This window comes from Amblyomma americanum, chromosome 11, assembly GCF_052857255.1.
Source record: "Amblyomma americanum isolate KBUSLIRL-KWMA chromosome 11, ASM5285725v1, whole genome shotgun sequence".
Taxonomy (NCBI): Eukaryota; Metazoa; Arthropoda; class Arachnida; order Ixodida; family Ixodidae; genus Amblyomma; species Amblyomma americanum.
This window is the reverse complement of record NC_135507.1, coordinates 31,534,261-31,561,020: the sequence shown is the minus strand read 5'-3', so window position 1 is coordinate 31,561,020 and position 26,760 is coordinate 31,534,261. Positions and strand designations below refer to the sequence as shown.

General features: G+C 45.5%; 1 protein-coding gene across 1 annotated transcript; it reads right to left on the bottom strand.

Moving 5' to 3' along the window:
- Window positions 1-816: 816 nt before the first annotated feature.
- On the bottom strand, window positions 817-26,506 carry LOC144111053 (oxysterol-binding protein-related protein 11-like). The gene is made up of 21 exons (XM_077644168.1): window positions 26,375-26,506; window positions 25,955-25,986; window positions 25,628-25,733; window positions 25,507-25,554; window positions 25,308-25,389; window positions 25,154-25,233; window positions 24,311-24,535; window positions 23,074-23,115; window positions 22,899-22,979; window positions 20,680-20,753; window positions 18,888-18,976; window positions 14,683-14,822; window positions 13,255-13,340; window positions 12,604-12,685; window positions 11,485-11,617; window positions 10,402-10,512; window positions 9,641-9,795; window positions 7,370-7,486; window positions 5,526-5,687; window positions 3,549-3,632; window positions 817-1,310 (listed from the first exon to the last, which is right to left on the bottom strand). Exons 1-21 carry the CDS (start codon window positions 26,387-26,389, stop codon window positions 1,251-1,253), a joined length of 2,004 nt encoding a protein of 667 aa, XP_077500294.1. The 5' UTR covers window positions 26,390-26,506; the 3' UTR covers window positions 817-1,250.
- Window positions 26,507-26,760: the final 254 nt, after the last annotated feature.

Here is a 26,760-nt window from a genome sequence, read left to right as displayed (position 1 = left end):
GTTGTGCCACTATGCTCTCCTCTGTGTGCAGATTAAATTACTTCAATACTGCGTTCTTCACTTCTTCAACACACTTAACATGGGTGAAAAAATTCGGAGTTCAGCTTTCACTGCATTTCTGCGACGTTAGCCTCGAGAAGAGTCGTATTTGTACAGCTGAATCCACGTTGTATGCCCAACAATAGTCAAGCCAAATAAGAAGCCTAGTCTTTCCAGCATTGCTGCACCTCTTCATAATGGATGAAGTGTAGTGCAACCAGCTTTCCCTCTAGTTACATTAAACTCTATGAGGACAGCATCACGCTGCAGCTACAGATTCAGAGGCAGAATTCACGTTTGCAGCCCAACACCAGTCAAGCCAAATACGGAACCTCATCTTTCGGGCATTCCCGCAATGAATGAAGTGCTCCAAGAAACTTGCACGGCGGCGCCATTTTTCCCTCCAGGTAATAGGAGAAACTGGCCGGCAGATGACAGACGGGTGATGTAAACGTCGCCACTGCATGTGGCCAGAGAGTTCCAGCAGTCCTTGAGAAAACAACTTCCGGTGCACTTTCTGCCATGCAGCTTGGATGATGAGAGCCTCTTAGCCTTTGCTGCTCCATACTAATGTCTATCACATGTGCCCCCTCCCGAGCCCTCCTGGGATAACAAGACCTCAGACCAGCCGCCTGGATGAGGCATGCGGAGGGGTTTCTATGGGTGGTAAATTTTGTCTACATACTGCTGAAGAAGGGAGACATCAAAATAGAGTGTGGAACTGCGGATGTAGATGTCCCCTGGAGGAATTACCAGAAATGTGAAAAGCAAAATTCTTTTAGGTGCAAAAGCTGGTCGTTTTATTTTTAAAAATGTAATTTCCAAAATACATAACAATATCAGAACACTGTTTAACTTTCTTTTTTTTTTCGCTCTTTCTATCTGTACAATATATACCCAAGGCAATACCACAACGCCGTTGAGAAAACAGTGCAGCCAGCATTTTACAAAGCAATGACTGTCCACTGTGCAAGCTGCAAGGATCTCTCTCTGAAACTCTGTACACTACGAAAGTATTTGCATGCTGGTGGCAAGGCTACTTCTTGAAGGTTTGGAAGGCCACCGTTTTGCTCTGCTGTTGTACAGCTGCATAGCACGTGCGAGATGACACATTGCTGTTTCTTCTTGTGAGGTGACTGTTATGCCGAGGCTGGCACTTCATAGCAGAATTCCTGAGTCCATGATGTTTCTTCACAGGTTCCAGGAAAAGGCTAGCTTGGTTTCCCCAAAGGATACTTGTATTTCCATACACCTCCATCAAGCTGGAACAGCTGGAGAGAAGAAAAGAACATGCCAGCAGTGTGTTGAAGAAAACAATAACGCTGCTAATTTTTCTCAGTGCCCAAATCTACAAGCCTCCCCTTCAGATTTTCCGCAACACTATTCACCATTCAGTCATCTCATTACTGCAGTGATTTGCACAGCCAACTATTCACAATCAGGACCCACAGGGGACCAAAAATTTTGTTTGAATTATGAGCAATTCATACTACGGGGAATTTTTTTTATTTGAGGGTAAAAATGTCAGTTTAAGTAAACCACACTCTGAATTAAAGTGAGCCCACTGGAAAAGTGTTTGCATTTGGTACTCTATTTACACGATTGTAAGTCGACCTATTTTTAAAAATTTGAAAATCCGAAGTGGGAGGGTCGACTTAAATTCGAAACCAAACCATCACACTATAAATAAAGGAGAGGCAAACTAGATATCAGGAATGCTACAGCGTAGTTGCATTTTTGCTGCGCAGCTCCATCGCATCACTCTTAGTGCTGGCCTTGAGTAAACGGCATCCCCACCTCGCGCGAACGTGGCCGATGGTGGTTGTCGACAAGCAGCAAACTGGCACCAGGCCACTCCCCACATGTGGCTGCAGATTGCGTCTGCTGATAAGCGGCCCACAGTGGCGGCGCGATAACGCATTCGCATTCTACTCTTAATAGGTGCCGTCCAAGGTTTTTTTTTTGTTTGTTTACTTTCAACCATACACTCGGCGCTCCCCTTGAGCGCCGATAGTTGATGGAAGAGCTGCAGTTCCAATCGTGGCGGCACCCCCCTCAGAACCACAGCGGCACCGGGGAGTGTCATAGCCAACGGAAGAACCGACGCCACTCATGTGTAGTTTCTCTTTGGCTCTGACGTATTCAACTGCTGGCAACCGTGTTTCACAAGTTTTTAATGTAGTGCTTTGTCATTCGTCATTTGTGCTCCGGGTCCGCTAAGTGACCGGCGCTCGTTCACGCCTACATTCAAGATGGCTGTCATTCTTTGCGCTGAAGAAACTAACTGCACGCCGAGCCGCAAGTTCGACGTTCGCAACGGGTGATACAGGTGTGGAAGCTGTAGCGAGGCAAAATTTTCAGCTGTTCCAAGCGATGTCGTGATGCGGCTGTTTGCAAAGTGCGGGGTTTTGCTGCACGACAATGTTAAAACAACGAGCTGTGGGACCACAGCAGCGATCACGACGGCAGCGCTAGTGAAGACGATGGCACAAGTGTGGACGAGTAGTCCAGTGATCAATACATTTTCGTTTTGGAATAAGCCCACGGGCGCTCCCGCGCGCGGCAGCCGATAGAGGCTGGCGATAAGCGGTTGCGGCAGGATAGTGCTATCCCATTGTATTTTTAAAGGCCAAGTGTAAACGACCTCCAATTTTTTTTTTTTTTTTCAGAAATGTGGTGGGGGAGGGGGGTCGACTTACAATCGTGTAAATACGGTATATGCATCAAGCATGCAAAATGGGGCAGAAACATGAGGGCTAACGAAAAGGGTTAACTTAAGTTAAGGACAGCGCAGTGAGCTAAGGAAAGAAAAATAATAGGTGTAACGTTAAAGAGTCCGGAAGCGGGCAGGGAACAAATGCGGGTAAATGACATCCGAGTCAAAATCAAGAGGAAGAAATGGGCTTGGGCAGGGCATGTAATGCGAAGGCAAGATAACTGCTGGTTCTTAAGCGTAACGGAGTGGATTCCAAGAGAAGGCAAGCATAGCAGGGGGCAGCAGAAAGTTAGGTGGGCGGATGAGATAAAGAAGTTTTCGGGGATACGGTGGCCGCAGCTGGCAAATGGCAGGGTTAATTGGAGAGACATGGGAGAGGCCTTTGCCCTGCAGAGGACGTAGTCAGGCTGATGATGATGACGATTATGCATGCAAGAATACTATATATCAACACCATTTTATTTTATTTTATGAGTTAGCAGCGTTACTACTGTTTGTGAAGGTCACGGGACAGCGGGCATCAGTAACAGCCTTGAGTGAATCCGCGCCTCTCCTTTCCGTTCTCCCATCCACTCCACTTGCCTGCTTACAAGGCACGCAGAGAAATGGCGAGTGCGTCTCCGCTTGCGGAAGGGTCAAGGAGGAAGGGGAGTGGCTCCAAAAGACATTGGCTTCTCTAACAATGTCATTGTGTTGTGAAACAGCACCGCCAAGAAAGAAGGCAGGAGGAGATCTGAGCGCGCAGCGGCAGCACCACTTTGGGGAATAAGAAAAGGTAACACAGGTTGCTCACCTTGGCGTCATGCGTCTGTTGCACAGTTTCTCCCTGCTCAGTGTCACCTTTTTCATTAGGTGGCTCTTGTAGCCGGTCCTCAATCTGTTGTGTAGAGGCAATGGCAATGAGGTGCATTAATTAGGGCACCCATCTCGGTGAGGAACCTTGGCACTGGGCTGCTCTCTCAGCCTTAGTACACAATGCACGATGCCTATCGCTTAGAACTTCAAAGGTAGCGTTTCCCTTCCACACGTCACTGTACGCACAAGAACAGAATGATCGCTCAGCTTAGGCTGAATTTAAAATTGTAAATAACCAGCGAGAGCTATTGAGAGACATATCGTGCTCAGGTGAGCCTAATTAGTGGCACTACTTACTCAGAGATTCCTAATGCATGGAAGAATCCTACCAAATTCAGACATGGCACCCAGCTTCCAGCAAACTCCCTCACTTTTAAGGGTTGGTGACAAAATTTTCAGACTGCAGGCTTTTTATTTTACCTCAGTAATAGCACAGAATAAGCAGCACTTGGCCACGAAGTAAATGATTATTCAAAAATGGTTTTGATTTTTGAGAGTAGGGAGCACTAAAACATCATTCACAGGCCTCTGACAATGAATGTAGGTCCCATAAGTACACAAGGCTCTGATGACAAGGGACCCTGCCTTCTCTACTTCATATATGGAATGTCCAAGTATGCTGCGTTGCGCTCCAGCTGAGCTAAGGTGCACAAATTCTCACGCGGCTAAAAACTTTACTGCACTGGTAAAATGTTTAGGGGAATCCCCCAAGGCGGAGTAGATTTGTAATAAGGGAGTAATTACTGAATGGCATCGACCCAAGTACCCAACTTTATCACAATTCTACTCCACCTTGGGGGATTCCCCTAAACATTTGACCAATACCGTTCCACATCAAGTTATTGATCAGTTCACTTTCGCACTGCCATATCCTAGCTGTCCTGGTTAGCTCAGTTTGGTAGAGTGACTGCTCCGGTGTAGCGATGGTGGCTGGTTCTAACCCTGGACCAGGATGAATTTTTCTTTAACAACAAAGTTGCTGTGGAAGCTGTATGGCTGCACTAGGATGGATGCCAATGAGTAATTACTCCCTTATTACATTAGTGCACTGTTTCACATACATAGTTTTTCCAAGGAAAAAGAAAACAGGCTTCCAGTTAAACAGCGAATAAAAAATTTGCAGTGGTTTAGGTCTGGTTAAACCTCGAGTGATGCGATAGCTACAGCTGGCCGAGTGGAACTTGCTCAATTAAATTGCAAAGTCAATCATTCGTCGCTCCGTTTCTCTAGTCGTTCCTTCTTCATTTTCATCTCACTTGACACGGCGCATGCGCACAGCTGTTGCAGCTCGGCTTCGCAGCTCGGCTGCGCCGCCAGCAGCCGCAGTTGCTCTGCACCACAAGCCTGGTCACGTGACCACGTGGCGGTGGCGGCGCCGTCACACTGTGGCTGCGCCACCGCGGTCACGTGCCACTGCCACGCTGAAGGCTCGAAATGCTACCGTAATATAGCTATCACTACAAAACCAACCTCATGCCCGACATCACATGCATCCAAACAGTCAAAGATGAACACCAACATAAAGCCACTGTCTTTTGTGAAACAAGTAAAAAATGAAGCGAAGAGAAAGCTGAAGTGCAATTGCCGCGTGCCGAAGACGACGCTGCTGCTGGCGGACCTGTGTTCTGGTTCGTGTGTTCTTGTGCTCCGGCTATCACCAGCTGTGCTCGCCGCCGGCCTCTACGTCAAGCAAGCCGTAACATTTCGTACGCGGCAATCGCACTTCAACTTTCTCTTCGCTACAATATGCTCATCTGCAAACCTGCCAACATGATCATTACGCACATAGGGGTCCTGTGCTCAATATGCCCCGCTGAAACTGCACCATCTGAAGTGCTGCGCTGTGCTTCGGCATCTCTGATTGAAGCCCCCTCTGTGAGGCCCTGGCTTTGCTGCCTCAGGGCTAGCACCTCACCTGGCACTTGTGGTGCGAGGCCAGCACTGCATTGCCAGCACGCAGAGCCTGAGTTACGGGTTGCCACAGACGCCTGGACTCGAAGCTGTCCTGGGCGTCCACCGGACGGCAGCGCTTGGGGTGCCGCTTCAGCTCAGGAATCTTCCACTCTTTTAAACGGCCCTGTGGACAAAGCGGAGCCAGGAGTGGGTTCTCACTTAAAGAGAGAGAGAGAGAGAAAAGAAAAACTGTGCAGACTCTTGATACACCCTCTGCACGGGCGAATGCCGTTGAACAGGCAACATTGATGTCAATCGCAGTTGAGTGGTGTTATACACCAAGGTTCTCACTGCAGCTTCAGGCGAACTTGTCAACTGACACGATGGCAGCCAATGATGCACCCTTACTGGCGTGCCGAACAACATTTCACACTACTGTTTCTCCTCCGATAGTGCATCATGTTGTTTTTCTCACTGCTGGTAACAGATGTGCAATACTTTAGCAGAACTATCTATGTACAGAAATGCAAATATGTGAAGCAGCAGCACAAATACATACAGTGCTTATTAAGCACTGGGGATAAGTACACAATTGTCTGACTGTCTGAGTGCATATGCAGTAAAGCAGAGCAAAATGTGAAGGGAAAACATGTAGGAAAGCATCGCCATGCTTGGGTCAAAAATGACACAACACAGAGGATAACACAGCCACGAAAACATGACCACGTATAACCTGTTGCATGGCCATGTGGATCAAGAGGTCGAAAATTCTATGAAGAGTGCTGGCAGCTGACAACAAACTTTCCAACTCGAACAACACATGAAACTACCCATACACTAGCAACAATGTCAAAAAGAAGCACAAAATTAAGTGTGAAAGGGGCAGATTTCTCGAGTGCCTTTGCGAAGTGCACGAAAAGACGACTAGAGTTTTTGTGGTTGCGAGAAGCAGTGCGGCGCAAAGAGGCATCAGGAAGTGGGGGGTGAGAATTGACGGACATGGAATGAGTTGACCGCTAGTTGGCCTTTCGTCTGCACCATGGACAAAAACTTCTTAATTAACTGAGGTTTCTATGTTTATTTTGTGTCATGGCTTTTTAACTGGTCAGATCCCATCCTTGTGTGATAGCCCATTCAAAAGGGTACAGCCATATTGCCATCGCCAGAATACATTTGAATAATTAGGATACAAGACACAATTGCATATTCTGATTTTTTTCTGACAGAATCCATTTCTGCAAGCGTCCATAATAGCATGCAGATCCACACCGTCAAGCCACTGCACCCATTTTCTTTTACATAATTTTATCGCATGGAGTAATACCTGTGCCACAACTTGATACAGTAACACTACGCACGAAAAAAGACATACACAACATTACGTCATTTCTGCAACAACTGACAAGAAATGCGCTGATTCCATAACAATAATTGCGTGCAGTGCCCGATGGACGCAAAAGGTGAATCTAACACTGTAAACTTGCGAAACTGGAATAAAATTGCAGTAAGGTCATCCTGAAGATTCATAACTGTAGCCAACTTCCACACAAGTGATACAGTTAACTGCAGGACATGAACTAGTCCCTCAGGTACCAGCACTTCACCATCAGCACCCAAGCTGAGGTATTTAGTGCTCGGTGATGCTGCCTCATGCAATTTATGTGCCTTTGCAGGGCGCTGCCTAACACAAGCTGCATCACGATTTTCTTGTATCAAGGGGCAATGCCTCACCCCACCAATGAAACTTTACAATTTTTGTTGCACAGACAACATCTCATCAGGAGACACTTCTCTTGACTGGTCAGTCTCCAGCTCTGAGAAAGGGACCACTGTTTAGAAAGAAGGATAAAACGAACTGCAACTCACATCTGGATACTGCAGCTCCAGCCTGGTGTTCCATTCCCCCGAAAGCTTGCACACCGTCTCTCCTGCAGCAGACTTGACTTCACCAGAGATGCAATGCAGCTTGCCTCCATAAAACGGCTGAAAAACGCCGACCTTTAGGCTTCGAGGACTTCTCGAATGGTGGCAGTATTAAGTGAGCTTTGAGAGAAAGAAATTCAAAGTTGGATGCTATGTTTGTCCCACTGCTCAGTGATATATATACGAAGAAAAATTACCAAGCAACCATCAAAGATGCTGCAAATTTTGGGTGTTAGCTCGTCATTCAACCCCACCTGCCTGTGATATTACTGATCAATGAAACAGTTAAGCGTACAGCTACCAGTAAAATTTCCAGCATCTCTATAAATACGTCACAGACCGAACATGCAAAGCTGACTGGGTTACCGTTGATTAGATGCTCAAATGCCTAAATGGCACTGCTATGCTCGCCTATCTCTTGAATCTGGTGGCTCATCGCCCCTTACATCACACCTTTCTCATCTACAGCACTCAAGCTCTTCGTTTACTCTCACTGTCATTTGTGCACAAGAAAGTACATTGAGCTGAAGTAGGCCTAGAGCAGCACATGCATTGTCTGCCACATTCAGCAGACTACATGTCACTTTGCTCACCTCACTCCTTTCTTCATCACCATCAACCTGACTACGCCCACTGCAGGGCAGAGACCTCTCTCATGTCTCTCCAATCAACCCGGTCCCTTGCCAGCTGCACCCACCGTATGCCCGCAAACTTCCTAATCTCCTCCGCCCACCTAACCTTCTGCCGTCCCCTGCTACGCTTGCCTTCTCTTGATATCCAGTCCAATGCCCTTAACAACCATCTGTTATCTTGCCTTCACGTTACATGCCCTGGCCATGCCCAACTTTTGGCCCTGATTTTGACTAGAATCCCTAACTCACGTATGTTCCCGATAGGCTCTGCTCTCTTCCTGTCTTAATGTTACACATACGTATATCATTTTTCCTTCCATAGCCCACTCTACAGCCCTCAATTTAAGTTGAACCCTTTTCCTTGGCCTCTACGTCTCTGCTCCATAGGTGAGTACCAGTAAGGTACAGCCGTTGTACACTTTTCTCTTGAGGCATACCGGCAAACTTCCATTCGTGATCTGCGAGAACCTGCCACACACATTCTTATTCTTCTAATTATTTCTACCGCTGAGCACTTTAGCCTTCTCAAATTCTTTAAGAGGACCTAACACACAAAAAATTGGTCAGTGGTTGGATTTAATTTTCGCCAACAGAACAACTATTACCACACAACAGATGCCACGAAAAAAGCAAGGAACTGAGAGACAGGGTAAAGGAACAACAAGAATGCTTAGCATTATCTTTAAACAGTGCATGTCATGTTAGAGAAATACTATCACAATTTACTGGTAGGCATGGTGTGTGGTGATTACATGTCCCGAGGTTGCACATAAGATATGAGAGGCGCCAGATTCATTTCGACCGCCTGGAGTTATTTTGTCTACTTGCACTGCAAAGCACATGGCCTTTTAGCATTTTGCCTCCATCAAAATGAGGCCATCGATACTGGGATCCGATCTTGCAACTTTGGGCTCAGCAGTGAAGTGCCATAGCCACTGTGCCACCATGGCTAGTGAAGCATGATTTCATCAATGAACTTTCCAGCTTAACAGAGTAGTTACATTACTTTACAAAAAGCACAGCGTTAATTTTTTTTTATTTACAACACGCTACCTTATGTATTCCAAATAACTTCACGCTAATTTGGTTTTCCTCCTGTCAGTGCTCAAACACACAGCCTTAGTCAATAATACAGGACCAACATGTTTGCTTCTAAGCCGCCTTATGGGAGCTTTCTAGCACCCCCAAAAGTGCAAAGCTTTGGGCTGTTGAGGACGAGAGCTACTCGCACTGTTGACAGATTTGAAACACTGACAAAGCAATGGGAGCCATACTGCATGGCCTAGAAAACTGTCCGAACTGTATATTTTTGACGAAGGCCGTACCATATTTTGCACGCATACATTGTTCTTGTGTCCTTGCCTTGCTGTACTTGTAGAGCAACCAGGGGTCAACGAATTCAGTAAGCCCACCCACCCATCTGGTGTCTGTTTCATCCCCAAACTTAAAGACAGTCTGCGCCATTCCAACACCGGACACATTTAGCACCCCAAGGTGGCCTCTCGCTCACCATGTCAGTTCAACATGTCAAAAATCTAACCTTCCCCATGCAGTACAGTCATCCTCCAAGGAGGTCACTTGCCTTTGTGTGGAAGGTGATTGGCGCCACCGCATCATTACACGTGACGGTGACTCTACCACCGAGCTCTACATAGGGCTCGCTGAGCAATGACCTCCAGTACATCGTGGGGAGTCCAATGCTGTACGTCTCACCATGGCTCAGCAATCTCAGTTCAACTGAAACACAACCAAGGTGGCCCAATCTTACAACTCCCGATACAGCAGCTATTGCAGCATCAACAGTGCCTTTCTGGGATAAGTGTTTTCTGGGATCTTGGGGATATTGCTTTCAGCACATGCTGAAAGCATTTGCTGAAAGCACTTTCAGCACATCCTGAAAAAAATCTGCAGGGCAGGGAAAAAAAATCTGCCTTGTGCATGCACAGCTCTTCTCTACAATCTTCCAAGATCAAATGATTGCCAAAGTGACACAGACAGCTCAGCTATTCTGCAAGGCTGGATGCTGATGTCAACTACAATGGAATTTTTCGCAAGCACTAAAATAACACGGACAAAGAGGGAACACACATGGACGAGCGCTCGTCCATGTCTGTTCCTTCTTTTTTTGTGTTCTTTTAGTCCTTGCGAAAAATGACAAACGTACACCAACTAGCCCGATCCGCCACTCTTCTGAACTACAATGGCAGTGAGGCTTGCTCTGTCTGTAATAACCCTAGACTTCTCTGTCTGCAAGCAACACGTGGAAAGTAATGGAAGCAAATTTTTCTGAGTTCAGGGCATCAGCAACCAAGGAGATCAGAGTCCACACACTCCAACACTTACCTTTGCCCAAGAACTGCAGGCCCACATAGTTTCCCATGAGGTTAGATTTGATGCCGAGTGATGCTTCGAGGTACACCTGCTTTTCCAGGCATTCCACGTAGAAGGCACTCACTGAAAATTAAACAAATAACCAATTCAGTGAGAGAAACACAGGACCAAGAACAGACCTCAGCAAGGGTTGCAACAAAAAAAAAACAACTAGGAAAAAGGGAACTGTTTATAGCACAGGGTAGGTGGGAATTACTCGGCAATATGCAAGCATCTGTGCTTTTCTGTAGCTGGACAGCCACATGCATTTCTACTCTGTAGGCCACTGGTTTGTCTAACCATTTCAACAGCTTCTAACGCAACCTTGGCAGCTCTTGGACGAGATAAACACGGAATCGCCCCACCAACTCAACCAATGCAGTCAGTGGAATTCCCCAAGGTGGAGTAAACTTCAATGAATGGAGTGCATTTACTCCATTTGTCTCCAGGTTCCCTTCTAGAAACCCATGAAACAACGACCCTGAGTGCTTTATACTTACAAAGCAGGCAGCATTGAGGCGATAAGGCAGCCCACAAAAGCAACGGTTGAGACAGGCAATGCTCTGACTTTTTTGGGCTACTGCCTGCAATGCCCCAGAAAGTAAGGATATTGCCTGCTTCAGTGTCCAAGCAGCATTCGGAACCAGCTGAATTTTTGCAGATGTCTTGACAGTGCCCGAAAAGCACATGTCTAGAATAGCCAATCTTCCTGTTCATAGTTGTACAGAGTCCATCACACTTGTCTAGAGCGCTCGGACGGTGTGCTACGGAGCAAATGAAGTGAAATATTTCCGCAACTGCTTTGCTAGCGTTAAGGTGCTGATGCCTGTGCGGTTCACTTGTCTATTCGGCTGTTCTCCAGTGCAAGCATTATCAGTGAAAGTCAATATCTGCTTTAGAATGTCACCTTATTTCCCTTAGACGGCATCTGTCGAGCGCTCTAGACAAGTGTGATAGACTCTGTACCTTCTCTATACCAGATACATCTTTCTCTAGACGATTTTCTGTGAAATGCAACCTTTGTGAAGCAGGGCCGCAAATAAGTGGAGCACACACCTGGAGGATGGTGGGAGACCTGCTCTGCAACAAAGGTGACCTGAGTTCCGACCTCGCCAGCACCCCCTACTTGCCAAGAGCAATGGAACATCTCGCCAAGCACGGGATTGTACGGTTTTCTTGCTGACCGGCTCTGCAGGAGATCGAGGCATGTTCATTTCTCCAACAGATTCGGTTCAATACTGCATCGGACGCTGGTGACATCAGCAAGTGCCGGGACAAGCTTGAAAAAACAAGCTGCTTACTGAACGAAAGTTATGCCCACTGAAGCAGAAAACTTGGCGGTGGTAGAACCGACAAACACAGTTGGTAACGGCTGAGAAGAACAAAAAGAATTGATGCCGCCAGAAGCTGGCCTTTTATGTGCACCAGTGCCCATTCTGGAACTAATAATGACCTGACACTGCGAGCTCAGTTCACCCAACTCCTGTGTGAGACAAAAAGAAAAGTAAACGTGAAGCTTATGGCAATAATCCAAATTCCCTCGCACATGCACAGATGCAGCTATATTATGCTGAATACAGCTCGTATGGGTTGCTGAATGCTGCTGATAAACATTTAGAGCTGCTCCATTATGGGCAGTAAAGATGAATGCTGATAAAGCACTAATGTTTGGACTGAACATGAGGCTTCTCCCACATCTTTGAATTAGCCTTGTCTTGGGACAGCTGCGGTCATACTGTGCAGACATATTTACTAGTCCCACCTGCCCAGCTTACTCTCTGCCTACGCAGCTACCTTTACCTTCTTATCTACCTTACCTTCTCCCCACTATGTGCCAAGGCCATGTCGGAAATTCCTTTTCATGATTCCAGCTAGGTTATCAATAGTTCGCGTTTGTTCCTTTGCCCACTCTATTCTTTTTCTCTCTTAATGTTATTTTTACCATTTTCCTTTCCACAGTTTGCACAGCTGTTCAGTATAATTCAATATATAATTTGATCTAATTTGAAGCCTTACATTAGCCCCCAAGTTTCCACCCCACAGGCGAGCACAGCCAAGATACAACTCGTTATACTTTCCTGTCACAGCATGCCACTAAAAAACTTCACCACTGCACAGAGAAGTTTTTTAACCACCTGGTATAGCATGCTGCTTGAATGCCTAGCAACAACCTACCTTACGAGTTGCATAAAGTGAGCAGAGTAGCCATTCCGTGACCATGGCCAGCCTCTCCTCTGGCGTTTCACCATCTGCTATCCTGCACACCATATGCTGCACATGTGAGCTTCAGGCTGGACTAGTATGGCACAGAAATTGAGAATTAAGACCTCGAAGAGAGTAAATTTCTGCAATCATTACCCCTACAGTAAGCAGAGAGATGAAAAAAATTTGCAATACTTAGCAGAATGCTGTAAAAACATGTTACCATTATGGCATTATCATTTGTTGTTTGACTTTGATCTACTCCAAACAAATTCTACAGCAACTTTTGCAAACTGTTACTACAGCTGCCTATCAACAAGCAAAACAGGAGCTACGACTCTAAACAGAAAGCACTCTAACATCATGCACGACCTGAGGCAAGCATTTATATCCAGTGGATCAGTCTTTCAAGTTGAAAAAGTGTGGTGACCAACCAACATCAGTAAGCAGGCAATACAAACATACAAGAACAAGATATGTGTTGCACACATTTTTTTTCTTCCTCTCCCTCATTCGCGTTCTCTACCTTCTCGACATTACAAACCTACCTGTCCAACAGTGCACACCGTTAAACGGCCCTGGTTGCAGCAATAGTAGGTAACCACCGAGGACTTTCCGACTCACCTGAGGAACATATCTGGGTAGCTCATGAAATCAGCGTACACTTCGAGAAGAGACCTGGGCTCCAGAATATAGCCTGGCAGCGCCACCTAGGGGCCCAAAGAAGAGCAAAATGTTTGCATGGCAATCATAACAGAGAGTGCGGCTGATGGGTCTAGTCTGCTAACTCTAGTCGGCTAACATGATCCCCCCCACCCCCCCCTTCCCACAGTGTTGCATCTGCAACTCAACATGCAAGTATACTATAGGCCCACGAGAAATGGTTAACACTTGAGCAAACATATGGAGACCTCGTGAAGGTGGCTCAGAAGCCCTTTAAAACAATTTGATGTTAGCTGAAAACTGCCACCTCTGTGCAGAGCACCGAAGCAAACAAGCCATGCGCTCCCAAATAAGAGTTACACTTGTTAAATGTGCTTTAGGAGAATAGAACGGGGCATGACAGAAAAATGCTCAAGCAGGTAACGGCACAGTTACTCCAGGTAAGGAATGCAATGCCACTGCTCATTATCATGCAGATAATTTCTTGCGATTCAAACAAAACCATGCGCATGCGCAGTCCCAATACGCAGGTCAGTTTGTTTTGTTCTGTGTCTAGCCAACAGCAGGACATGCCATAAAGCCCTATTAAGTTTCTTTTCCCATGTTCATTGTTTACAACTGCCACAACCTGACCTTATCACTTTACAGATGCTATGTGAGACCTAACCAGGTCACTCTGGAACAATCATGATCATGTACGTTGCCTTCTATGACGTTCAGCATTTTTTCCGGAATAGTACTTTTTCAATACTGCACTAAGCACGAATTGTGTAGCTTTGCTAACTAACTGAATATGATAATGTATACACAAATAGTGAATTAAATATGAACCAAACTGAACCAAATCAAACCAAATCGAATAAGACTAAGGTATTTTCACGAGTATTTACTACTTGTGCAAATATTCAAGAAAAACGAATCATCATGTGATACAGCGAGATCCCAGCGGCGACGCTGCAGTACGGCGCTACAACTTATGCAGTTGCTGCTATGGCTGCCAAAAGACGCATTAGGGGCATCCTACAATATTAAATCTATGCTCATCATATGATATGTATGAGAAAATTACCATCTGCAACTAATGACAACAGCGAATACATAACACCCCATCTCAGTAGACGACAGGGTCCAAAGCATCGCATGAGCCATGGCATCAGTGATGCCTCTATCAAGGCACAGTTTGCTAAACAGGCTTGAGCATATACATATCGCCCAACAATCCTGACAACAATCATTTTCGCCAAACAATTTAGTGATTTTGGTACATTTTTTAAAAAATTAATTTGGCAGTTGAAGGGTTAACTGCACAGGTACAAATATGTGAGCTACCGCCAGTGAGATTAACGTGCGCACAAGACACTACTGCAAAATGCGTGACACTGTCCATGCCTTTGTTAGGTCCATGCCGAGCTTGAGTTTGGACAGTAGCTGCAATATGGCATCCTTGTTCTCCTCGGTTGGAATTGCAGCGTCCTCGTCGTCACTCTCGTCTTCGTCGGGCACCTCGCCAGAATTGTTGGCATTCCCTGCTGCGGAAAGAGAAATGATGCTATAGGCATCCCGCCTACAATGTTGTGTGCCATTACTCAACTCATAAAACATGCAAAAAAAAAAAAGAAGGAAACGAAAAAGCTCCACAGATGCAGAAGGCAGCAATGCAAGATCAGTATTCAATGAAAATGGTTCCCACATGCTCTCACATGCATGCATCGCATGTCAATGCATGCCAGAATAACTCTGTCGCTTGTAAAAAACTTTGAGCAAAAAAGCCCACTTATTAAGCCCAGCTAGAAGCTTGCCGAAGGGTATGTCTCAATCTGTTTTTCCAGGCTCTGAATGCAGTAGGCACAAAATGAAAGTGGCTTCACTTGAACCAGTATCTCTTTGTGCAGTGCCCAATGGAGTACTAGCGCTACTCTAAACAGACGCCTCGAGACAGCTGTTCAAATTGAGCAGAGAGTTGAGATTAGGTAACCAACAATATATCACTGAATATACACCTGTGTTTTGACTCCAACACAATGCCCAGGAGTTACGCCGGCTATGGCTACGGTCACTCCACAGGCATGAAATCTGCATGTAACTTCTCATCAAAGGACTGTGTGGCATTGATACCCCCGAGGGGCCAGGGAGATAATTAAAGCATTATTAAGAGTTCGCTAAACCTCTGCTCATTGTATCATGCATACTACAGGCAGCAAACATCAATATCAGCTCATTCAGGAAGAGCTGTACGAAACAGCTCTGCTGCAGTGCTAACCATGCAGACACGAGCCCTTCCATTGCAACACAGCTGTTTGTTCTCTATTAAAAATGTGCGCTGAATACTGACTATTTAATTTGTCAGCTTTATTCTTTTTTTTTTCAAACTGCAGCCTGCCTTCGTATCTTATTTAAGCTTCAAGCAGGACATGTGGAAGCCATAAATAAAAAAGATAGAGAGAACTCCCTCATTGTTTTTCTAATCTTGAGTAACTGATTCAGAGAATCAATTTGTATGAAATCCCCCAGTAAAACTTCCCTGTCACTGCTAGGACACTGAATTAACTGGCAGGCACAACAGCTCAGTAGGCGCTACGCCACCTGTTGCATCTCCATCAGACTCAAATGTCAAGCTCCACAGCTGGAGACAGTGGCATTCAGTAACAAAAAGCACCTAATGCGTGCATTGTGCAGTCATGCACCTGTGAACCAAAACTTGCTGTTCCTGGCATAAAGTTCACACACTTGTCAAGTGTGGCAAAATTAGTAACTTTAGCTTCCCGAGTGTCAACACTGATGTTCGGGCTTCAGTTTATGAATTTAGCAGAAAACAGGCGAAGCACGCACATTTCCAATCCAATGGATATGAAGCAAGTCACTGTCTAGAAACTATGTGTCGTGCAACTCCTATGCTACAATGCACTGTTACAGGCCCATTCTCGCAACAGTGCTGCAGCTAAATCTGCACAGCACTGAAGATGCCAGCTTTCCCCTCCCTTTGCTCGTTAAAGGTAGTGCATGGCAGCATGCATGAGAGCTTATGAGAAACCACAAAAGGTGTTGCTCAGGCTTTGGTTTAACTAAACACTGCTGCCTAAACTAATAACTAGAATGCCGGCTTAGGGTTGCTAGTTACGCATTCCAAGCTAATCGAGCACAAGTAATGACGAGGCACACGTGAAACTTCCGCAACATGCATTTTGCGTTTGTGTTTCATCTGTCTCGTGTCTTCTTTTTCGCACTACTCAACTAGGAAACAAGACCGATCCCTAAATTTTTACCCTCCCACTCTTACTGCAGTCATGAACCGCCCCAGTGAAATCATCCGTAAAGAAGAAAACACTTTTCTCACATGCTCCTGTCCGCCTAACCTGCACAAGACTAGCACTATTGGCAAAGTCGTCGTTTACAAACCGCCAATTCACGTCATACAAAGCGCATCCAGCACACGCATGCTACTTACTGTATCATAGACGACTGCGTATGACATGCGAAGGCCTGCACTACGACTACCATGAAGCCAAGAAGACACGGGCGAATGTGAAAAGGAAAAAGATCTTTTATTGGTCACAGTGATTTGTTCCGTCGACAGAGCAAAACAAGCCCCTCTGCACGTTGGCCGTTTAGTTCTGCGCCCGTGTTTCTCTTCGACAGCCCAGCAAAACCCTGCTCAGAAGAAGCTGTTTGAGCACTTTTGATCTAAGGGGCACATAAAGGTGAGCATGCCCAGTTGAAATTCATCGAGTGATGTTGAACACATGTTGTGAGAGAGGTATAAGCCCCAAAAGATTTTGTCAGCTAAGGATATAATCTATGCCCAATATTACTAGGTTGCCTCAAAAGAGACTGCATCAAATTCCTAGTTGTTCTGAAGATGTCAAAAAGACGAGAAGAGGTAAAAATCTGAACTACTAATTGAATGTAGGAAGAAAGAAATGCTCATCTTTTGTAATATGTCACAAGTCTTGCTACCAGACACACTGCGCATGTCAGGAATAACTAACGCCAATGCTAGCACGCTGCCGTGCAGTTCAAAAGTGTTATACATACTTTCCATGGCAAGTACATGCTCTACTAAGTGTAAAAGAGTTGAAATGCAGTTTAAAAGATTTGTTGCATCAGCGTTGTAGAGCACAGCTATGGAGACTAAGCGGTGGTAGCAACATCACCAATGGTTGCCATTTCTTTGACGCTATGCTTATGTGCAACGGTGACCGATAGTAGACCAACATGACATTGGACTCCGATTAAGGAACCATCATCGTGGCAAGCCTTAAATAATGACAATGTAAGGCCCTACAAACCTAGTGCTCTCAGTCAGCCGCATCGTAAAAGTCAGTAGTCTTCAGAAAGAATGTCTGACTACAGTCGTATTGACTCTCCAGTAAGAAGGAAAAAGATGATAGTACTATCGACGTTTAGGCTGTCTATCATCAAATCAGCCTTAAAGAAGCACTATGGTCAATTGTTGTTATGACTTTATTCTGCAGAACAGGATATCTAGAACACCATTAGACCATTGAACTCCAGACCCAAGCTTTCATTTACCTATAAAATGTTCAAGTGAGTAAAACACCTCCTGGCACGACGGGTGTTCCCACGAGTTACTCGCATGACATAACAATAGAATGCATGCCATGTCACATGTTGGCATGCCTTGTCACATGTTGGCTCAGAGGTCCTTGCCATTAGCGAAGCCGTACAGAAAGTTTCTACCGCAACAAATACTGCCCTAACTGCCCCCGTTAGCAGTTTTACAATAAAGTCAATGATAATGCTGCCAGACATGCTGAGTGTGCTGAAAATACAACAGGCTTGGTGCTTCTTGAGCGTAAAATAATTTTTTAAAAAACTAAAAGTGGTCTCAAGGCCATGAACTCTTCTTGAAAGCTGGTACTTCACAGTAACGATGTGTTACAACAATAGCTTCATGAAGTGGCCACTCTCAACTAACGTTCCAAAGGGTCACTGCCTGGCCAGGCTGGTAAATGCCACCATTGTTCCTCAAGTCAAGACGGCCACAATTGTGAGCAATGTGTAATCAGTGTGGACGTGTGTCAAGTTGCTGTCAATGCTTGTCACAAAAAAAAAAAAAAAATACTCAGCTATGCCTGAGAAGAGTGCTGGACAGAGCTAACCGGTGCATCCACCACCTGTAACAATGAGCTGTGCCAAAACTGCATTGTCTACCGACCCAAGAAGTAGGTGTGGCACGGCAAAAAGGGACAAGTACAGTAGTAATACTGCTTAAACGAGGCACATTTGTAAAGTGGTGCCGGAATCGAAATCCCGACAGATGACTGCAGAACCTTGCCCCACCTGCCACTTTCCAAGCAACAGAAGATGCCAGCAGATCTACATAAGTGTAGTGCTACACCCCACCCCTATCTTTTTCAACCTCAATACGTGCGCTGGCAAGCGTAAGAACAGAGATGCCAGTCTGTGCTTTAGCTCATAAGTGTGCCATTTAGCACCACCGAATTTGGCAGACGGAACGGTTTCGTTGGCGCTCTGTGGCGACGGTGAGTTTCACCATTTGTACGAGCAAGAGAGACGCTGCAACCCTCACAGTAGCCGGCACTTTCGTCAGCTTGCGGGACCGCCGACGTTACCTGGGCCAGACAAACCGCTGCTCGAAGTGGCTGCTGTTTGGCCTAGCTTACAAGAGGGACCCAGTTCACCACCACCGCCATCCGATACACTGCAAAAGAGAATAAGCAGCAGGAAAGAGGGACAGTCTCAAATACCAAAACTTTCCGACTAAAATGCTTCTGTAAACTCTCGTCTTAGTATGTAACCATCGCACAAACTTGAGCATACTGGCTCACCGTTCCAAAACCGCAGTGTAGTGACAGACAAGAAAAGAGGTGTTGGCAACAAGGCACTAACTTTCAAGTTTTTTTTGTTTAGTAAATTTGCAGCTATTTCAAGCACAGTTTACCGCCACAGCGCACCAAGTGACGTGTGCGATTTTCAAAAGTTTGAAGGAAGATTTTTTTTTTTTTCAGCCTCAACTCGACAGCCCCGAATCGTCGATTAAATGTTCCAAATTAATGCATTAGAGCATCAAATGCACTAAATGCAGATGGCAGATGCAAAGAGATCCATCAACGTCAGATAAATAAAATATGTTAAAGCACGTTATAACTCTAATGTAAATTGTGCGGTTCAATGTGCCAAAGCGATACATGGGCTATGAGGGACACCATAGTAGAGGGCTCTGGGTTAATTTCGGCCACCTGGGGTTCTGTAACATGTGTCGAAATTGCACAGCGCATGAACGCCCTTTGAATTATGCCTCAACTGAAATGCGGCGGCAGCGGCTGGGGCTGAACACAGGTACACCGGCTCAGTAGCAGAGCATCATAACCAATGAGCAACCATGGCGGATATAAATCTCTAAATGAAATTTTTTTTGCGTATTCATTAAGACAAAGCTACCAAACATTGGTTTTTTGGCAACTTGTTGACTGAGCCCAAGTCTTGATTGACCTCACTGTTATGCCAATGTAATAAGCCAAAATAACAGCAGAAACACTGAAAGGCAAAAAAAAAAACTGATAAATTTAAAAACTCTTGAGTAGTGGAAATATGCACAACAACAAAGTGCAATGTATCATGCTGGCAATTATAGAACGAGCATGTAAAAACAAATGTACAATTTTGTAACTTTTATTGTCTTCATCACACAGTTTAATCACTTCAAATTCAAACTTCAAATTTCATTTTACTGTTCAGTGTCTCTGTTTCTTGAGTAGCATCCCCCCCCCCCCCCCCCCCCCCCCCCCCCCCCCCAACAGGATGGGATTCCGTCATACTCTCGACTTCGTATACAACAAGAATACAGGTTTTCTTGAGCAAGAAACAAAAACCTCACAAGTTAACCCCACAAGTTACTGCAAAGATCAAACAAAGATTTGCAATAAGTTTATTTAGCAGAAATTCATCAGTACATGCAGCTCGCTAAAACCTCTGACATAGTATTTCCTAAACAAAATTTACCCTACAAATCTCAATAACATAACCAGACAAGTGATGACGAAAATATTTGGGTCCATTATGAGCACTACCACAAAACAGAGCATGGTTGCAAGTTCTGACGCATTAGAAATACTACTTAGTGACCCTCTAGTCACTAAGTGCATTCTTTTTGATTTCAATACCACAAGGCTGATGGAAATAATTTAGAGGAACGCCGATGCTAAACATGCAACTATTTCAGGTCCTTTATGTGCTTGAAATTACATCTTGCGGAATCACTCTGCCACGTGCAAAGAATTCACACACAACAGCAGCAGGCTTGTATGAATACTGCATTCCTCAGCTGTACCCACCACAAGACGAACTTGCACAGCCAAGCCAAACTCAGAAGTCAAAAGGCAAGAAAAAGTCTACTACACTTACTTTTCCCCAAAGTGTGCTGCCTCCAGCCATTCAACCGTGGAGTTGGCAGGCAAACCGGCAGGATTACAGTGTGCCTGTCAAAAAAATAAAAAAGATATATATATATATATACTGGGCATTTTGCCAAAATTTATAGCATTTGATAAAGACGCAAAAAGGGGAGGAAAAAAGTGGTCACGGTAAAGAGCACATTTTACAGCAAGAGCTGTTCATGCGAGCCTCGCCATGCTGGTGCCTCAGTGAAGCCTGGTGCTCCATACGTGCAGCTGTGCTCCACACAGGCTCATCTGAACAGGTGCAGCACCCGGCTTCGAAGAGGTGACCTTGGCCACGCACGGGCCTTCAACGACCCACTGGGACAACATGGGTAGTATGGCATGCAGCTGAACGGCTCTCGCTGAATAATGTGCAAAGCAACTTACGCTTAGCACGGCCGAATTTCTTTTTAATACCAATTTCCCCCTCGTGCAACAGACCCAGGACAGAGAATAGACATCCCCGCTACCATTTCATGAAATTGACGACTATATTAAGTGGCTTGTTTTGCACACTGGAACTTGGTGTGAGCACTGCCACCTCCGACACACTCCTCCCATCTGCCCGGCTTCCTCACAATTCATAGTTCACTGGGAGAAGGCAGTGCTGATAGCTTTGACGACTGTCCTCTGCATTCCCAAATGTGATAGAAATGGTCAAAATGTAGGAAAGTTATAGTGCTGTTTATGGCGAATTTTTCTGGCAAACCATGCTTTCCCTTCTCCAACCAGTCCTTTCGGAGACCAGGTCAATGTTCTGCCAATCTGGCAGAACGTCGTTAATGCACAGTTTGCAGGAATTCGGATCACGCACCTGGTGGTAGCGCACGGTAACCAACAGCAAACTGCACATACTTCTGTGAAAAAAGATCTGCCTTAGTTGTCACTCAAGATGCTTTCGGTCCCGCAGTAGCAGTAGTAATTCAGCATGGGGCTCCACTAAGATCACCACCTCTACAATGCGTTTATTTACATCAGTATTCTTGCAATAGAGGTACCATTGGTACACTTTAAAAAGTTCTGAAAGTTTATAGTTTATGGGGGTTTAACGTCCCAAAGCGACTCAGGCTATGAGAGACGCCGTAGTGAAGGGCTCCGGAAATTTCGACCACCTGGGGTTCTTTAACGTGCACTGACATCACACAGTACACGGGCCTCTAGAATTTCGCCTCCATCGAAATTTGACTGCCACGGCCGGGATCAAATCCATGTGTTTCGGATCAGCAGCCAAGCACCATGACCACTGAGCCACCGCGGCGGCCCGAAAAAGTTCCGAAAGAGGTGGATAACCAGACCTGCACAGTTTGCTGCAGGTTTGGTAACGAGAGCCATTATATGTAGCAAACGCATGCGGTCAGTCCATTGCTTGAGTCTCTGGGTCTAAAGCAAGTGCACGATAATGCAGAGCAGACAAATAGACAAACTGCGCAGGAAGCCTCTGCAAATTGCTGGTTGCCAATCACGACCACTGGCGTCTATGCCGATTCTTGCACAACACCAGCACCAGTTTGTCCTCGTCTCACATACGTAAAAGTAGCAACAGTTTAAAGTGTTTCATCTTCCACCTAAGGTGGATTTTTGTTTTTACCACGTATACATATATTTTCATGCTCTATGGCGAAATCTCAGTTGAGAGCTCAGCACTTGTCCGTAGTCTTTTTCTGCCATGTTTTCACCATGCCCACGTTTTCTCCTTTCATCTGTTGCCAGTTTTTGCACTGCACCGCAGTTTTCACGCACAAACACAGACACTGGCATGCACACACAAGCAAACATAACCACAGAAAAAGGATGCATTAAACAAAAATTAAGAATCATTGAGTTCCAAGCTTCTCGGGCTTCCATTATTTAGCTGCGGAGCTACTATGGCTTAAGCGGTCAGCCAGTACATTAGATTCATCAGCAGCAAATCTAGGGCCCGCAGAGATTATGCTTAAACCGTAACCGCAATTAGCACATGTTAATGCTACACTACAGGTGGGCACGCTTTTCTGGGCGCGTACAGGAGGCCTCTGTCTATTGGCAAAATAAGTGAAGTTTTTCGTACTGCCGATGTAACCCAAAGGCATTCATTCATTGGAGTATGCACCAAATTTGTGCCTTCCCATTGAGGGCAGTAAGGAAGGGGGCCGTGCTCCATCATCCAAACTTTGCAGGCCACACTACTAGGCAGAAGCAACACACCTTGCTTTCTTGTAGAATGTTGAGGCACTGCTCAAGGCACATGACAGTGGCGCACGACGTAGCCTTCAGCAACAGCATGTCCTGGCAATGACAAAACGGCGTGACCCGCGTCACATCTTGGATGCCATGTTGAATGTCAGTGACAAGAAACGGCCACTCACAGCACAACACTCACCCGGTCATAACACTTGAAACCAGAGCCATGGCTCGGAAGCCCCTGCAATGAAAGCACAGACAAAAGAAGGCAAAGTGAAGACCATGTTCAACAGGACGCAGCAACAAGAGAAGTCATAAAAACGCACCCTTCGCACAACATACATACCGTCCACAGTGTGACACAGCAATCCAAAATGTTTGGAGCAGGAATTAAACACTACGGTGGGAACATTTCCTCAAAATGTGAGGACAATCGCAACAAATGGGTGCAGAAAAAAAAAATTCAGAGAATGTCTTGAGGGTGATGCAAACTTCACGCATGTCAAATGTACAAAGTGGAGAAAACTGGTGTATATAATTCATCACCACTACAACTGCATTGTCAACAGCAGTGTAGACTACTGCAAAGGCAGAAGCACATATGTTTTTGTAGCCTAACGCCAATATGCCACCTGCTCTTTGAACAAAGTGCCTAAAAACAAAACTTTGAAAATTGAATCTCATGATTCCCAATATCAAAAACGACTGGAAAGCAGCCACCCTTTCTTTTCCTGGCTAGTACTGACAACCAGCCTTAAAACGCCTAAATCAATACTTGAGCCCATGCATCAAAAGGCAGAGCAAAGTGGAAACCTTCTCGGGGAACGCACAAGAGCCACAATAAGGCATAAAGTGTTTGGACGGATTTATAATCTTCAAAGCCTGTGGCTTGGCTTTCACCTCATTCAGCTTTCTAGCAGAGTGGACATCATGGCACATATATGAGTCAACAACCTCTCATTTTATAAGCTCACTGTATCACTGTATCAAGCAACATAAACCTGCAGCAGCTCATGGAGTGAGTCAGTGCCTCAACTACCAATAATGACACCTCCAGGCCGATGCAACCAGCTCAAGCTCTTGCCCTAGTGCTGTTCCACCACCAATGTAAAATGAAAAAAAATGAATGAATGAATGAATGAATGGTTTATTTAGATAGGGAGGCTCGATGCTTTTTGCAGGGAAAACTGGGTTGTTAAGGAAAAACGAATGCTCCGTTACTGTCTGCCAAGCTGTCCGACTCCTTCTGCTGGTATGCTGTGCCCATGTTACTTTTTCCTAGTTCCACAAAACTAGCAAAAATAGTTTACTAGCTATGAGCTACAGCTCTGTGTTTTTCAATGTACCCACAAGTTAGGTATACACTGTAGCCTTGCATGCATTGTACCCCCATGCATACTGGTGAACACAGTTTCCCTTTAAGCACTGTTACATACCTCAATAGACTGGGCTAGACTGTGGTAGAGTCTCCCAGCACGTGCCAGTATATCCCGCACCGAGGAAAAGGCCTCAGCTGGCGTCGCACTCGGCTCGCTGTGTGCACCCATCCCGGTCGTGTACCATACCGTCTGCGAACTCTGGGTCGAACCACTTCCCTTGTCCTGCGGCACCACACCTTCGTGGGGCCCACGGATTTCACGTGGCAGCAGCGGAGGGTTTTTCTGCAAGTGTAACATATTGCATGTGGAGGATCCCACACACACTTTTCGCTTTGTATTATCTCCTGCACCTTCAAGATGCAGCATTTTCTTTTAATCGCTCAGCGATAACTAGCAAAGATTGGGAGATTTAACGTCTTTATAGCAACAACATTGTTGAAGCACTCACACAAGAGCAGTGCACTACTTCTGCTAAATTTGATCGCGACAGATGCAAATAAAATTTGAAAGAGCTTGCTTTTGCACACAGATGTGCATACCGATGCTCATTAAATAGGCAGCTCACTTCTTTCCTTGAACAAAACAGCAATTCAGCACACCTATCTGCTCTCATGTAAACAAACAACACGCCTATGCTTTCATCAAGCTCGCAGGGAAAAGAAGAATGCCCCAAAGGCTGCTCCGATTATGTCCGTATAAAACCACAGCTCGGGAGTTTTTGTCAATACCACCTTTTTTACTTTAGAGCCTAGCACTTTGATAGTGAGTTTGCAGCTCACAGTTATCAAAGCGTTCACGTGGTTAACAACACACGGCATGACCTGCAAGCATAACACGGAAACCGATGTCCGCAACTTCTTTGGGCTCAAATGTGACCATTGTGCCATTGGCAATACACACCTGGGCTATGGTCTTTGTGTGGTCTTCTGCGACTTTGCGTAGCCTATTAATCCAGAATTGCCTCTCCTTCGCATCCTGACCTGAAGAACAATAGCAATGGTGAATGGCCAAACTCGTGTGCCCATTTTCCGCTCGAGAAAAAATAAGCACTTACCTCTTAACTTGTACACTTCCCCACAGGCAGCACTGACAGTGAACATCTGTCCATCTTCATCACTCGGTGAAATCACGGCGCCCTGTTCAAATGGAGTAAAAATTTAGTGAAGTTAAGAAACTCAAATTACGTGTGCAATATGAGGGCGTGTCAGAGCATGAGCATACAGGTAAACAAATAAGTATATCTGAAAACTTGCCGCAAGATGAACTGCTCCCCGAGGCTTGCCCTTCTTGACTTCATCCAACTGAAAAGCCGAAACGAAGAGGCATATGTGATGAGCACGCACCTGCAACCGATCGCCCCAACATTTAACTTACCATGTAGTATTCCAACATTCCAATGTCCGGATTAAGCACAAACCATCTGTACTGCCAGCCTTTGACGACGTTCGTGTACTTGTACAGCTGACCTTCTAACGGTTGCCTGAGGGTCGGAATAAAGTACAGAAAGCAGTTAAGCACTAAGCGCGAAAAAAAAAAATATTTCTGGCTGTTCGCAACCATTCAAGCGTGAACAGCAAGGAAACAAGTGAAACCTCTAGCTGGCAAAATTCGTAGCGGCGACACATTACTGCAACGTGAAAATAAACCACATACAGGTCGTATATGAGTGAGACGTTAACAAGATACTGCTGAGACACTTACCTCATTTTGTTCTCTTCTTCAGCATCAAGTTCCTGCGAACAACAAACACGAAGAGATGGTGAGTTCGCGAGTGGAAGTAGGTTAGATTGGACGCCTCGCGACACATAGTCCAGCGATGCACAGTTGACATGAGGCAGTCAGTAGCGATTATGAACCTTGTGCGAAGAAAATGCTAGCTGAGGACACCGTTAGCGACCGCAGCTTTCGGGTTTATCAAGGCAAGCCCGAAACGGTCACGGGATAGACCGCACGGGGCGGTGACACAAGCTGCGAGCTCGAAATTCCGTAGCTTGGTTGTCCATTTCGGCCGAATGTATTTACCTCGAACAAAATCATGACTACTCCAATACGCCGAACTTTCTCTTCTTCACCCACATGTAAAGCATCATCACCTGTCTACGAGAGATGTAAACCACCTACCTCGTCGTCCGCCATTGCACTTGATCGACTCGATCATGAACATGGCATAAAAACTGCCAGTAGTTCTAGTACGGCATACGAAAGTCGTCGTCCAATCGCTTCCTTTCCGCGGAAAACAAACAGACACCGGCATTGCGATAACACATGCCAACCTTTTAATAAAAAATAATATGATGTGAGCGCCCTCCCGCGAAAGAAACTACAAGTTAGATACTGCTCAAAAGCAATGCTCAAATGTAAGCTTAATTTTGCTGACAAGATCCCCGCAAGAGACCGCGTCGAACGCATTTTTTCTAAAATGTCTTTTGTTACAGCGTTGCAGTAGCTGGTTGTTCCAGTAAGGCTGGAAAACTTGGCTCTCAAGCAGGTGCATAGCAGTGCAGCAT

What these genes read in the sequence shown, in the direction of transcription:
- LOC144111053 (XM_077644168.1), bottom strand. An exon ending in ACATTCTACAAGAAAGCAAG is followed by an intron (nt 20,754 to 22,898) that starts GTGTGTTGCTTC and finishes TTTTTTTGACAG; the next exon opens with GCACACTGTAATCCTGCCGG. An exon ending in GCAGCACACTTTGGGGAAAA is followed by an intron (nt 18,977 to 20,679) that starts GTAAGTGTAGTA and finishes TCTCTTTTGCAG; the next exon opens with TGTATCGGATGGCGGTGGTG.